At 43.7% G+C, this 13,745-nt stretch overlaps 1 protein-coding gene across 1 annotated transcript in view; it reads left to right on the plus strand.

Annotated features, from left to right (window-relative positions):
• The window catches only part of DISC1 (DISC1 scaffold protein), a 355,475-nt gene that overhangs the window by 335,198 nt on the left and 6,532 nt on the right, over positions 1-13,745 (plus strand). Inside the window, exons 12-13 of the mRNA XM_029245025.1 lie at positions 2,378-2,495; positions 12,654-12,818. Of these exons, the coding sequence (XP_029100858.1) occupies positions 2,378-2,495; positions 12,654-12,793 (258 nt within the window). The 3' untranslated portion in view covers positions 12,794-12,818. The remainder of the gene's footprint in view (positions 1-2,377; positions 2,496-12,653; positions 12,819-13,745) is intronic.

Raw genomic sequence — 13,745 nt, forward strand, 5'->3', positions numbered from 1 at the left:
GAGCACAGGCTCCAGACGCGCAGGCTCAGCGGCCATGGCTCACGGGCCCAGCCACTTCACGGCATGTGGGATCTTCCCGGACCGGGGCACGAACCCATGTCCCCTGCATCGGCAGGCAGACTCTCAACCACTGCGCCACCAGGGAAGCCCTCTTAGCATTTTTTAAGTATGTAATTCAATATTGTTGACTATAATCACTATGCCGTGCGTTAGATCTCCAGAATTTATTCATCTTCTAACTGCAAGTTCATACTCTTAACATCCTTTCTCCAACTCCCCTACCCCCAAGCCCTGGCGACCACCTCTCTACTCTCTGTTTCTACAAGTTCAGTTTTTTTAGATTCCACATATAAGTGACATCATACAATATTTGCCTTTCTCTGTCTGGCTTATCTCGCCAAGCACAGTGCTGCTTTTTTCCTTTGCCTTTATTCTAAGATTCTCTCTTTTCTTTCCTTATTCTCTTGACATTGTTTATTCTTTTCTTTTAAAAATCCATGGCCCTCTAGATGCCAGGCATTACCCTGAGGCCCTGCCCACAGGGAGTTTACAATCACTTGTGAGAAACTAACGCATGTCAGAATCTGCGCTACAGGTGGAAGCACTGTTTGGGGCCTTGAAGGAACCGCTGGGGTTCAGACACAGTTGGAGGAGGGGGCACAGGCAGGAAGACTCACGTGACGGAAGGCAGTGGGGTCAGTTCCAGGTGACACAGGTTTGGTGGTACATAAGAGAGCAGAGGGCACAGAATGAAGTGTGGGCCTAGCGCCAGGTTGTAGGAGGGCAGGGTTCCGACTCTGCTCTGCGGTGGCTTTTCTAAATTGAAATATAGTTAATTTACAATGTTGTGTTAGTTTCAGGTGTGCAGCAAAGTGATTCAGATATAGATATATATATATATATACACACACACACATATATATATTCGTTTTCAGATTATTTTCCATTATAGGTTATTATAAGACATCGAATATAGTTCCCTGTGCTATACAGCAGGTCCTTGTTGTGTATCTATTTTATATATAGTAGTCTGTATCTGTTAATCGCACACTCCTAATTTATCTCCCCCTCCCTTTCCCCTTTGGTAACCATGTTTGTTCTCTCTGTCTGTGAGTGTGTTTCTGTTTCATAGATAAGTTCATGTCATATTTTAGATTCCACATATAAGTGGATAAATATCATGTGGTATTTGTGTTTCTCCGTCTGACTTACTTCACTTCGTGTGATCATCTCTAGGTCCATCCATGTAGCTGCAAACGGCATCATTTCATTCTTTTTTATGGCTGAGTAAGGTTCTATTGTCTATATGTACCACATCTTCTTTATCCATTCCTCCGTGGATGGACATTTAGGTTGCTTCCATGTCTTGGCTATTCTGAATGGTGCTGCTGTGAACATTGGGGTGTGTGTTTCTTTTCGAATTAGAGTTTTCTCCAGATATGTACCCAGGAGTGGGATTGCTGGATCATACAGTAACTCTATTTTTAGTTTTTAAAGGAACCTCTATACTGTTCTCCATGTGGTAGTTTTGTATAGGAAAGTGACATAAAGAGGGCTCTCTGCTGGTTCATGTGTAGAATACAAGTATGAAGGGGAAACACTTGAGAAGGAGGGAGCTCCCAGACTTGGCTATTCATTCATGGAACAAATGAATACCATGTGCCTACCATGTGTCTGACACTGTGCCAGGAGCTCTGGACCCAGCAGCAAGCAAGACATCATTGTCTGGGCTCTTACGGGGCTTGACATTCATTGTTCCTGCTTTTATGGGGCTTACGCTCTGGTGAGGGAGAGGGAAAATCAATACCTACGCTGGCAGTGGCAGCATCTGTACATATAACACACACCTCGTGGCATTTAAAGCCTCCTCAATATTCTAGCTTTCAGGGACTGTGACAGCATGCAAACAGCGTTCAGTGTCCTATCAGATTCCTGTACCCCTAGAGGAACATCTCTTCGTTCTCACAGGTCAGCTCAGTTGCTCTTGTGACTTGCCCAGTCCCTCTTTGGTTAGCATTCCTATTTTAGTGTGAGTTTGCCCATGGATGCAGCTTGAAGACCCAGGCTTCCCCTTTGATAAATCCACTTTAGGGGTTGATGTACTGGAAATAGGTCTTTGAAATGACCGGATGAGGGATGTCAACTGTGGAGCTATGTAGACACAGCTTATCATTCGGTAATAACCTGAAATTGTCATTCTCAAGAATGACCTCCAGGGAAGACAGAGGTTCTGGCATGATTCTAATGGGGTGCAGGAGCTGGTGCAGCTCTGTAGGGGAGTCTTCCCTTTGTGGACCATTGGATAAATCACAGATGTGTTCACAGCCCTGAAAAAATCTGTAGTTTATGAGTGATCTTTTTCTTTTTCTCTGGCCAGGAATCTTACGTCCTTTTGGCAGAACTTGGAGAAAAATGTGAAGCCATTGGCAAGAAATTATTATACTTAGAAGATCAACTTCACACTGCGATCCATAGTCACGATGAAGATCTCATTCATATCCTTTTTTTCCTGCAGATTAAGCACCTGTTAGGTTATTTTGTAAAAGAAAGTCTTAAAAAATTATACCGTTTCCCCATGCCTCAGCAGATGCAAACAAACAGATACTCCTGGTATTTAGAGTCCCACACACCTCAGATCCCTGAGATTATTCAGTATGCGATGTTTCTCTCTAGTTTTTGGTAAGTCAGCATTTTTGATTATTAAACCTGACGGCTAAAAATTAGCAGTGCGGTTCAGACAAGCACACAACGAGGCCAAAGAAAAGTGTAGTTTCAGGGGCTGTGAAGCTGGGTTTGTGGGGCTCAGATGGTTATGGGTCTGACTGCCTCAGTTTTCCAGGGGCCTTCTGAATACTGAGAAACCCAAATCCATCTTTGGTTTTCTTTTCCATACAATTCTGCCGTATAATGGGCAGGAGAGTGTCACAAGTAACAGGACTTTGGATCACTCCTTTGTACAAGATTCAGTGCATTTCCTGTCACGTCTGCAAATAACCTTTATCAAAACCAGTTGCCAGTGACCAAGATGCACAAGAATCTACTGGCTTAGGTGTGCAACCCGGTGGAGCACTGAATCACATGTAGATATGTGCGTGCGTTCCGTTTGTCCCTGCCTAGTTCTTTCGAGGGCAGATGGGTGGGTGCAAGACGTATGAAGGCATATACAGCCCATTCTGTATCTTTTCGGTTACTTAATTGTAAGCTGACACTCCTCTAGATGAAAGCACTTCTCTATTCATTCATCCTTTCTGTTCAGTAGTGTGACTTTTATTAGATGTATTTGTGAGAAATGTAGCTATTTTGGACTTTGCTTCTCACCGCTGTCTTACTTTTCAGAATCCTCGTTCTTACCATGCTTTATCGGGAGTCTGTGTGTGTGTGTGAATGTATGTGTATGTTTAAGGAGCTTTGGATGGTCAAGGATTAATCTTAATCACAAGTATTCAGATCCACGGTTTAATGACAGATTCAATGTTGCGTTTCCTTCCTCCTTACAAACTTAAATCTTTTGCCTTGCTTGTTAAACTTAGCAGGAGATTTTTTCAACTTAATCCGTGATTATTTTCACATGGCTCAAGGTGGCTTTTTAAAAGCAGACATTCTGTTTTTGGTAACTCCCTGCCCCTTACAAACTGGTGTTTAAGCTTTTATTAAAAAGTTGGCCAAAGAAACAGTAGAAGCATTTTTGTTCTGCACTTTTGTTTATTCCACGTTCATGGATCACGCAGAATTGAGCAGTTGTAAGGTGGCACGGCCTCCAGCAGATGGGCAAGTAACCGGCTGTGAGTACCTGGGAGCAAAGCCCTGCAGACGGCCAGTGCATACAGAGGGGTTCCTGGCTGCAGTCTAGCAGGTGGGCTTGTTTCTCAGTGGGAAATCCCTCCAGTTTGTGGTGGGCTCAGGTAGCAGTTCTGAGAGCTGCAATCAGGGTCTGTGTTAGTCTCTTGTTTAGAAATTTTCCAGAAGGTTAGTTTGATTCTAGGGAATGGGGTTTTCTCCTGAACAGGGTTGGGTGGTAGGGAAGAGGCTGAGAAGAGACAGAGCTGTGTATAAATAAGATGCTTTTAGCACAGGGTGATCAGCTCGGTGCTTTGTGACCACCTAGAGGGGTGGGATAGGGAGGGAGGGAGACGCAAGAGGGAAGAGATACGGGGATATATGTATATGTATAACTGATTCACTTTGTTATAAAGCAGAAACTAACACACCATTGTAAAGCAATTATACTCCAATAAAGATGTTTAAAAAAAAATGCTTTTAGTTTTCCCACAGCCAATCCAAGCCAGATTCAGGAGCGGTGGGAATCACAGAGAGTGGATAAAACCTCTTGAAGCATCTGTAAAGTCAGATAATAACATGTACCTCTAGGTTTTCATTTGGGCTAAATGAGGTTATATGCAGAAAAATATGTTTAATATAGTTCTTATACATGGTAGAGTGCTTGGTTTTAGGTAGAAAACCATTCTCAGTGTCTGTCACAAGCTCAGATGTCCCGTTTATAGATGAGGTTTCAAGGTAAGTTGATTCAATCATTTTGTAATAAATCTTTGAAAGAATTGATTGGTAACTACACAGTGACTTATATGGTCATTTAATTCTAATAAAACTGCCGTAGACAGATAGGGATTATTCTTCCTACTTGATAGTTGAGAAAACTGAGGCTTGGAAATTGCGTGGCTGGTCCGAGGTCATTTCTGATGAGGGGGCAGAAGCATCCAGCCACAAGCCCCATGGTCCTTCACGGCCAATCAGGAGGCAGCTATGCCTATAAGTAGCTGGACAGGCCTGTTCTGTGGAACATACAGTTACTATAAAAATATTAAGCTATAACAAAAGTTGTTTAGTGAAGTTACGTTTATTGAGAACTTTGCTGATCCCTGCTGAGATAAGTGAGGATATAGAGAGGACATGTCAAACCAGGGTTGGGAAGCACTGCTTTAGATACTGAAATCATTCCCCCAGCAAAAAAAAACCTCTACACCACAATATGGATTTCGACCCAGACTTTCCCCTGAAACCGTGGCTTCGTTCTGTGTCACGGATTGACAGTAAATACACAGAAGGTATCTTTGAATTCTAACAAAGCAGCACTTAGTTTCAAGTGGAGCTCGGTGCCCTAAGTTAGAAAGACATATTTACAAGGCTCTGTGGAGGCTTCTTACACAAACCAAAGCCCTTGTTTCCAATGAGAACTTATCTAGAGATTCCAAGAGGCCGCTGAAATCCTCTGGCCAAACTCCGACTGGTTTGTGTTTCCATTCTTGATCAAAGAGACAAAGCTGAGTGCAGTTGAAAGAAACAGCTTGCCGTCAGCAACAGGAAAGAATTTCCCAGCAAGTGTAATATTTTTGTTTGATTCCATTAAGGGCTCCGCCAGAGCCTCCTGTTCAAAAGCTGCGGAGTGAACGTGATTCATGTGCGTCCACATCAGTGTCTGTGTCCAGAAGATTCAAGCCTTGGACACTCCAGATGTTCGTTCTCCGAGTGGAAGGCACGGAGCTTTGCAGAAACCGTTTCGTGTGAGAAGGCCCTGGTAGTGTGGTATCAGCAGAGGGTGGACCTGTCACCAGCAGTGGGGTTGAGTTTCCCAACAGATCCTCTGGGCATCCTGACTTAACATCAAGGCCACGGGCAACTGGCTGGGAGTCTCTCACTTTTATGAAGAAGACACTGGATTGACAGATCGGAGGAGGGGGAGAAGACAGGCCGTGTCTCTTCATCATCCTGACAGGCTCAATGAATTACAAGTAGCCGAATAACACCCCCAGCCCGTCAGCCACCTGGGGGCGAGCATGTGAGAAGCGTCTGCACCATTAATTGGAAGAGCTGGCGTCGCAGAGGTGACTCATGCCTGGTGTCTGAGGCGAGGATGGGAGGTGTGACTTCACTGTCACTCAAGCCGGGATTTTCAGGGGCATTAGTCTGACTCTCTAGTATAATTTCACAGTCATTTGGGATCCTAATTAGCAGTTGGGTGTTGAAAAACATTTTGAGTGTATGGAATGGTTCCTCCCTGTTTATAATGCTTGAACTGAAAACCATCTAGGTTAAGTGGGTTTTTTTAGCAGAGAGTTTTTCCTTTCTCTTTCAGCTTCTACTACATACTTCCAAAAGGAAAGAAGGACACCTAGGATCTGGACTCTGGGCATCTTTCGGAGCCCCCTGGGCAGCTCTGCTCGCCTCTGAGTCGTAGATAAGACAGGGACAGACTTATTCTGTTTGTGTTTCTATTTGCATTCACGTCCAGGAAGCTCTCCTGGAATTCCCGTTCTTTCTGTTTATTTGGAACACGTGGTGCCTAATCGATTAGTTTTGGTGGTGCTTGATGGCATGCAAATACTCTAAATACATCCAGGCACTTGCACAAACACCACATCCCCTTAGGAGCCCTTGCTTGGTTCAGCTTTCAAATGTGCAGCTGTAACAGACAAAGGGAAGGGGAGTTTGAGGGGCTTGCTCTGCCTCCTTGGAAATGCTTTCTGCTTCTAGGGCTAAAGAGCTGCGAGAGGGATTGTGGCCATCATGGAGCTCCACAGTTTCACAGATGAGAAAACTGAGACCCTAAGAGGCTGCTGTTTGAACACTGCGTACCCTGGGCTGATATGCATATGGCGGCCGGTGCTCTTCCCTTTGGCTCCCACCAAAGGGAGTGGGATGGCAAGAGCAGGACTTGGAGCCTCACAGGGGGGAGAGGAGGGAGCCCAGGAGAGGGTGTGGGCACCGGGCTTGCGCTGCTGGCTTAGCCCTAGGTGGGCACCACAGGGAGGGCCCCTGTGCAAGCATCACGTCCATTGAAGCAGGTCGCGTGTAGGCGGGGCTTTCTTCTTTGCTCTTCAACAACTGTGTCCTTCACCTTTGGCTTTGGGAATGAAAGAAAATTCCCAGGACTGAGGAATCACTGCTGATATGAAGAAATAATTTAGCAAATGAGTAGCTGTTGCAAAGGACATACTGTTGTTTCTTTTTCTTTCTTTCTTTTTTTTTTTGCGGTACACGGGCCTCTCACTGTTGTGGCCTCTCCCGTCGCGGAGCACAGGCTCCGGACGCGCAGGCTCAGCGGCCATGGCTCACGGGCCCAGCCGCTCCGTGGCATGTGGGATCCTCCCGGACCGGGGCACGAACCCGTGTCCCCTGCATCGGCAGGCGGACTCTCAACCACTGCACCACCAGGGAAGCCCTGTTGTTTCTTTTGGAAGCAAACTAGTTCAGGGCAGGTGAACTGAAGACCTACTTTTGACCCAGCTACTAAAATGATCGCTTGGCATCTCAACTGGCAGTAAATCACTCAGTTGTTTCTATATATAAACAAAAGACCCCTTTTAGAGAATTTGAGGATCTTTGCACATGGCTGCCCTAAAAGACAGTATTGTGTAACCACTGCAAGACATCTGTGAAACATGCCTTGCTGTCTTATTCCTTGCTCGTTGCAAACACGGTCTGCACAATTTTACTATCAAGAGTATGATCTTATTTGCAAAGTAGAAATAGAGACACAGATGTAGGGAACAAACGTATGGCTACCAAGGTGGCAAAGGGACGAGGGGTGGGATGAACTGGGAGATTGGGATTGACATATATACACCATTGATACTATGTATCAAATAGATAACTAGTAAGAACCTACTGTATAGCACAGGGAACTCAAGGCTCTGTGGTGACCTAAATGGGAAGGAAACCCAAGAAAGTGGGGATATATGTATAGCTGATTCACTTTGCTGTACAGCAGAAACTAACACAACATTGTAAAGCAACTATACTCCAATAAAAATTAATTTTTAAAAAAAGATAAAAAAAGAAGTAATGTTCTTGCCTAATTCAGGTATAGTCTATCCCAAGGTGGTCTTGGGTTCAAAGGTGTTTTTAAAGATGTTGGCGTGTTAATCCTTGTGCCACTGTTGTAATTAATGTGCAATTTTCTTAGGTGCCACAGATGTTTGGTGGCATATCTGTTACAGAGGAATGATACACATACTTACCTAGAGAGGTTTCTAGGGCGCAGGCATTCGAAGAATCATTTAACTCTTTTGAGACCTATTCTCGCACTTAGATGGAGTGAGCACCTCTTATACACATAACTTCCAGTACTGGAGTTTTACTTTATTTCCTCAGCACTTGGACAAAAAACAATGAGCTTATTGGAGGAGCAATCAGAAAATCCAACTCTAGTAGTCTTAAGATTTTGGTTAGGGGCTTCCCTGGTGGTGCAGTGGTTGAGAGTCCGCCTGCCGATGCGGGGGACGCGGGTTTGTGCCCCAGTCCAGGAAGATCCCACATGCCGCGGAGCGGCTGGGCCCGTGAGCCATGGCCGCTGAGCCTGAGCGTCTGGAGCCTGTGCTCCGCAACGGGAGAGGCCACAACAGTGAGAGGCCCGCGTACCACAAAAAAGGATATTCAAAAAAAAAAAAAAAAAGATTTTGGTTAGATGTATCCAGTGGGTTAGTTTATCTTTCTATAAATCAGTGAGAAAATGTTGCAGAAATGTTTGTAAAGATATCTTTTTCAGTATAACCTCCAAGTGCACATCTGCAGCCTGGACCTCTCTCTGAACCTCAGACTCACGTCTGTTTCCTCCTCAGCATCTCCACTTGGCTGACAAATAGGCTTTTCCAACTTCACGTGTCCAAACTCCAGTTCCTCCCCACTCCCACCCCCCAAAACCCTGACTCATTCCCAGTCTTCTCCTTCTTGATCAATTGCAAGTCTATTTTTCCAGTTCGTTGCTTAGATAAAAAATCTGGGAGTCATTCTTGCTGCCTTTTCCTTCCTTTACATCTCACCTCCAGTCCGTCACATATGCCATTGGTGCCATCTTCAAAACATCCAGAATCTGACCATCTCTCACCACCTCCACTGCCACCACCTGTTTATGGCCTGAATTATTGCAAAATCCTCCTCTTATCTCCAGGCTTCTGCCCTCGCATCCTTTAATCTACTAACGATTAAAGCAGCCAGGGAGATCACGTCTCTCCCCGGCTCCAAACCCTGCCATGGCTCCATCTCACGATCTATCCGCATGCCCTTGTGTGTTTATTTTCTTCTCACTCAGTGGCACATAAGCCCCATGATGGCAGTGACTTTGTTCACTCCCCTACTTCCCATGTCTAGAACATTTCTTAGCACACAGTAGGAGCTGTGAAATGTTTGAGTATTTGATCGAATGAAGGAAAGAGTGAGGATCTCTATCTACATGATTATTTTCCCAACTGCTAGATGGGAAAATGTTTCTAGTATTTTTTCTTTTTTTCTTTTAAAGCTTTTTTAAATTGCTGAATCAGTATAATAGATTAAATTAAGCCTATCCTAATATTTAAGAGTTGTGATAAAAAGATACTTCTCTTAAGATATTTCTAAATTATTTTCACTAAATGCTTAATCTGCTTTTTTATTTTTAAAATTTTAATTATCTTTTTATGAAGTATAGTTTATTTACAATGTGTTAGTTGCAGGTGTACAGCAAACTGATTCATATATATAGTCAGATATATATATATATTCAGATATATATTCATAGGTATATATATTCAGATATATATATATATACATTCTTTTTCAGATTCTTTTCCCATATAGGTTATTACAAGATATTGAGTATAGTTCCCTGTGCTCTACAGTAGGTCCTTGCTGATAATCTATTTTATATGTAGTAGTGTGTATATGTTACTCCCAAATTCCTAATTTATCTCTCCCCCCACCTTTCCCCTTTGGTAACCATAAGTTTGTTTCCTATGTCTGTGAGTGTGTTTCTGGTTTGTAAATAAGTTCATTGTATCATTTTTTTTAGATTCAACATGTAAGTGATCTCATATGATATTTGTGTTTCTCCGTCTGACTTACTTCACTTAGTATGATCATCTCTAGGTCCATCCACCTTGCTGCAAATGGCATTACTTCGTTCTTTTTTTGTGGCTGAGTAATACTCCATTGTATATATGTACCACATCTTCTTTATCCATTCCTCTGTGGATGGACATTTAGGTTGCTTCCATGTCTTGGCTATTGTGAAAGGTGCTGCTATGAACATTGGGATGCATGTATCTTTTTGAACAAACACATTGATTGAACTATGAAAGGATGCATGTCCATTGTGAATATTACAGAAGTATGAAAAAAAAAAAGGCTCCATCTCCCTCCCAGTACCAATGTCTAGGAGAAGTCCACCCCTGTGTCCTCCTAGGGTGCTTTTCCAGCTAGACATGGCTTATCTCTATTGTCCTTTTTGTTTCTGCAAAATTAGGATCATTCCATACACATTGTTCCACAACTTGCTTTTCCCCCCCTCACTCCACATTTTATCCTGGACTCTCTTTCATATAAGCACATTCAAAATGTTTTGGAACTCACATGTAGTATGGAATCATACAAGCAGGTTGGTTAGAGGGAAGTATTTCGTAAATAAAACATGATTTTAATCATTTTGATGATTATTACCCCATAGGTTCTAAAGGAGGTTTCCAGGATTTCTGAGGTCTGGCCCTACTTACACAGAACAACCTCTGCTATTTTAGTAAATAAACCTTAAACCTCATCTCACAAAAGGCACTATACTCTCACAAGAAAAAAGATTTCTTTTAACCCTAGCCCTGTGAAGACGGTATGGGAATCTGCATTTTATGAGTGAGACAGTGAAAGCATTCTATGGTTTTCCAGGTTCCAGAGCTGGTGGTCACATCGTCAAATCCCTCTGCTTGTCACTCCTCCCTGTGTCCCTGGAGACTGTTGTCTGTTGTCTGAGGGGCTGATGTGTTATATAACTTAGTCTTTTTCTTTTGTGGCTTCTCTCACTCTCTTTTTGAAAACGTCTTCAGTGTGTTCTGCCAGTGCTAGAAATGTTACGAGTTCTTTAAGAAGCAGTTCAGTCTGGTTCAGTTTCTCTCTCTAAAAACCTTGGTCGTCATTCAGCATATTACAGAGCGGGGCCTGTAGTCCCAGGCTGCATATCAAAGGTAATGAAGTCTCGGGAGTTTGTCGAGATTCATAAACTGCTTAAGCTCCACGCTTATTCTTTATAAATGTAGCATAACTTGGTGATTCATTTGCAGCTTGTTCTGCCTGGGACCACTTATGCTCTTGCTTGTATAAAGTCATATGTGTTTTCACTAAAGATTAGCAGAGCTGTTCAGAGAAATGCAGGAAAATGAAGTCTTTTAAAAAAGAAAAAAGAAAACATAAGTATTGGGTACTTTCTTCTCTTGCCCCACCTCTTGCCCATCTCCAACCCCATCCTCATTCCTCTCAAGTTCAAGTGCAAGGAGTGAATCATCATAGTAGGTGTATGTAAATTACATGCATGATGAAGTCTGGTGGGGATTCAAGAGGATGAAAAGCTGCCAGAGGCTTGTCAAGGTGGCTCAGCATTTTTGCTTAGGTGAGGTTCATTTGCATAATTCCCAGGATCCTTTGGAGTTCCTTATTTAAACAGGAAAAAAGAAAGCTTTCCGTAGTCATAACCTAAAGATATCTCTTTCTCTTGACATTGCATTGACATTGTACTTAAATAAAACCACATTGTAGTAGGTGTGGACAGTCTGTGAGTGGGAAGATTTCTGCAAACTGCTTTTCCCAAAGCTTTCTGTTTTCTCCACACCTGATCTAGTAATATTTAAGTGGTCTGACCTCTTGTGATGATTTAACAGCATCTAAGTGGTGTCAACATATTTCTGTGTTCCCTCTTAGTTCCTGTTAGATGAAGTTAAATTAGTTTGCTTATTAAGTTAAAAGAATTCAATCCATCACTCCTCCTATATTTATCTTAGGATTGTTCTGGTACAAAAGGGAAAGAACAGAGGGGCCTGACTGTGGACAGACAGGAAAATCACTGTTGGTTAAATGTTCCCCAGCTTAAACCCCTAGAAGAGAGCTCATCTTTTAAGAGAATGGCGGGCAGATTATTTATTCCATATAATTATTCACTGAGTTCTCTATGATTGTTTTATTTATATGAGAAACAACTTTACAGGTTATGAAACTAAAAACCCAACCATTTAAAGAAAAACCAACCAACCAACCCAGAAAAGGCAAGCTCCCTGCACTCCATCAAATCTGCAAGGCCCCGAATGGCTATTTTACAAGCACCTGGGAGTATAATAACACGTGACAGCAGATTAGACCCTAACGGGGTTTAGAAGTCACTGTTTCATGTGAAAACTGAGGTTCAAAGTGATTTGCACAACGTGACAAGGCTGGCGGATGACCAATAGGGACTGTAGCTCATCGCTCGGAGTCTGGTTGTATGGTGGCCCCCAATCCTGGAGCTCTGAGTTCCAGCCTTCTGCCCTTTCCACTGTCAGAGCATTTGGATGTGACAGTTGCCCTCCCCCAGCCTGGGGCTGAGCAGGAATACAGTCACACTGACCATATTCCGCGGAGCGTCCCAGTTTGCCATCTGTCTCCGTCTAAGAGCTGACTCTTCCTTTTCCTTTTGGAAACCTTACTTGAGGTAGTGAATGACCTCAGGCCTCCTAGAAATTGCAATTGCTCTTAAAAGAAGCGTAGCATTGGTATTAATATTTAATGCCTACACTTTGGAGGAACTTGAAACCGCAGTTAGAGGGGAGTGCCCATCTGCTTCCAGCAGGCATGTGCCTCTTACCAGATCCCTGAGAGGCTGCAGAGGGCCGCCTGTCACCTTCGCCTGTGTTCCTTAACGTGTGCACAGTCTCTCAAGAGGGAGCTCCAGATGGTGAAGGAAACTCTGCAGGCCATGATCCTGCAGCTCCAACCAGCAAAGGAGGCGGGAGAGAGGGAGGCTGCAGCTTCCTGTGGGACAGCTGGTGTCCGGGAAGCACCGGCCTGAGGCGTCACGGGATGGGGGAAGGAGGGTGAGTGACTGCGTCATCACCATGGGTGCTGCGGGGCCTCTCCCACCTCCTCTGCATAACCAATGTGCCCGAAACAATTACGGAGATGGATGTCGCCCAGCAGAAGAGTGGTCCGCTCTCCCGATCCTGAGATCAGGGGGTCTGCAGATTGGAATAGGCAGGGGGAGTGAACTGCCGATTTCCTTATAAATGTTGGTCCGAGGCACCTTTACTGTCATTAACAGGAGCATCTTGCACAGGACTTGAAAAATCTTTCCATTTCAGCCCCCATTAGACAGAAGTTGGGGTGATTTCTGCTAGAAAGACGTCTCTTTTCCTGTACCATCTTGCTTTCTGATGCAATTAAAATATCTCCTGATTTAAGAACTTATAAAAAAGAAACCATACATGTCTCTCTTATCATACCCATTACACCTTCCTACAGGCACATGATATAAGGGAGCTAATTAACCCCAGAATCTGGAATTAACAGCTTGTCACCTTAATTTCCCCTGTGATTCTCTATAATCTCACAAGAATTAAGATGAAAAATTCCAAACGATATATATTTTTTAAAGAGACAGACTATCACGTGTAGCCCTCTGGTTGTCCTGTCTGGCACTGCCTGTCCCTCCAGGATGTGTCCCTGATGTTTCATCAGGACATTCTGAAATTCACCCACAACGAGAGCAGGAAGGGAGTGAGTGGCATGAATTGGTTAGGGGATGTGTTTAAACGTTTAATCCTCTCCTATTTTCCCTTGAACCTGTTTCACTTAGTGTCAGGCAGGACATGGATGTAGAAACCTTCAATGCAGAAGAGTATTCAGTGAATCAGTGCTGTACTCAGTTCATCAGGGCTGTACTCAGTGAGGCAGTGCTGAACTCAGTTCATCAGTACTGTACTCAGTGAATCAGTGCTGTACTCAGTGAATCAGTGCAGTACTCA

Source organism: Monodon monoceros, unplaced genomic scaffold, assembly GCF_005190385.1.
Source record: "Monodon monoceros isolate NGI ecotype Baffin Bay Population unplaced genomic scaffold, NGI_Narwhal_1 Super_Scaffold_4, whole genome shotgun sequence".
NCBI lineage: Eukaryota > Metazoa > Chordata > Mammalia > Artiodactyla > Monodontidae > Monodon > Monodon monoceros.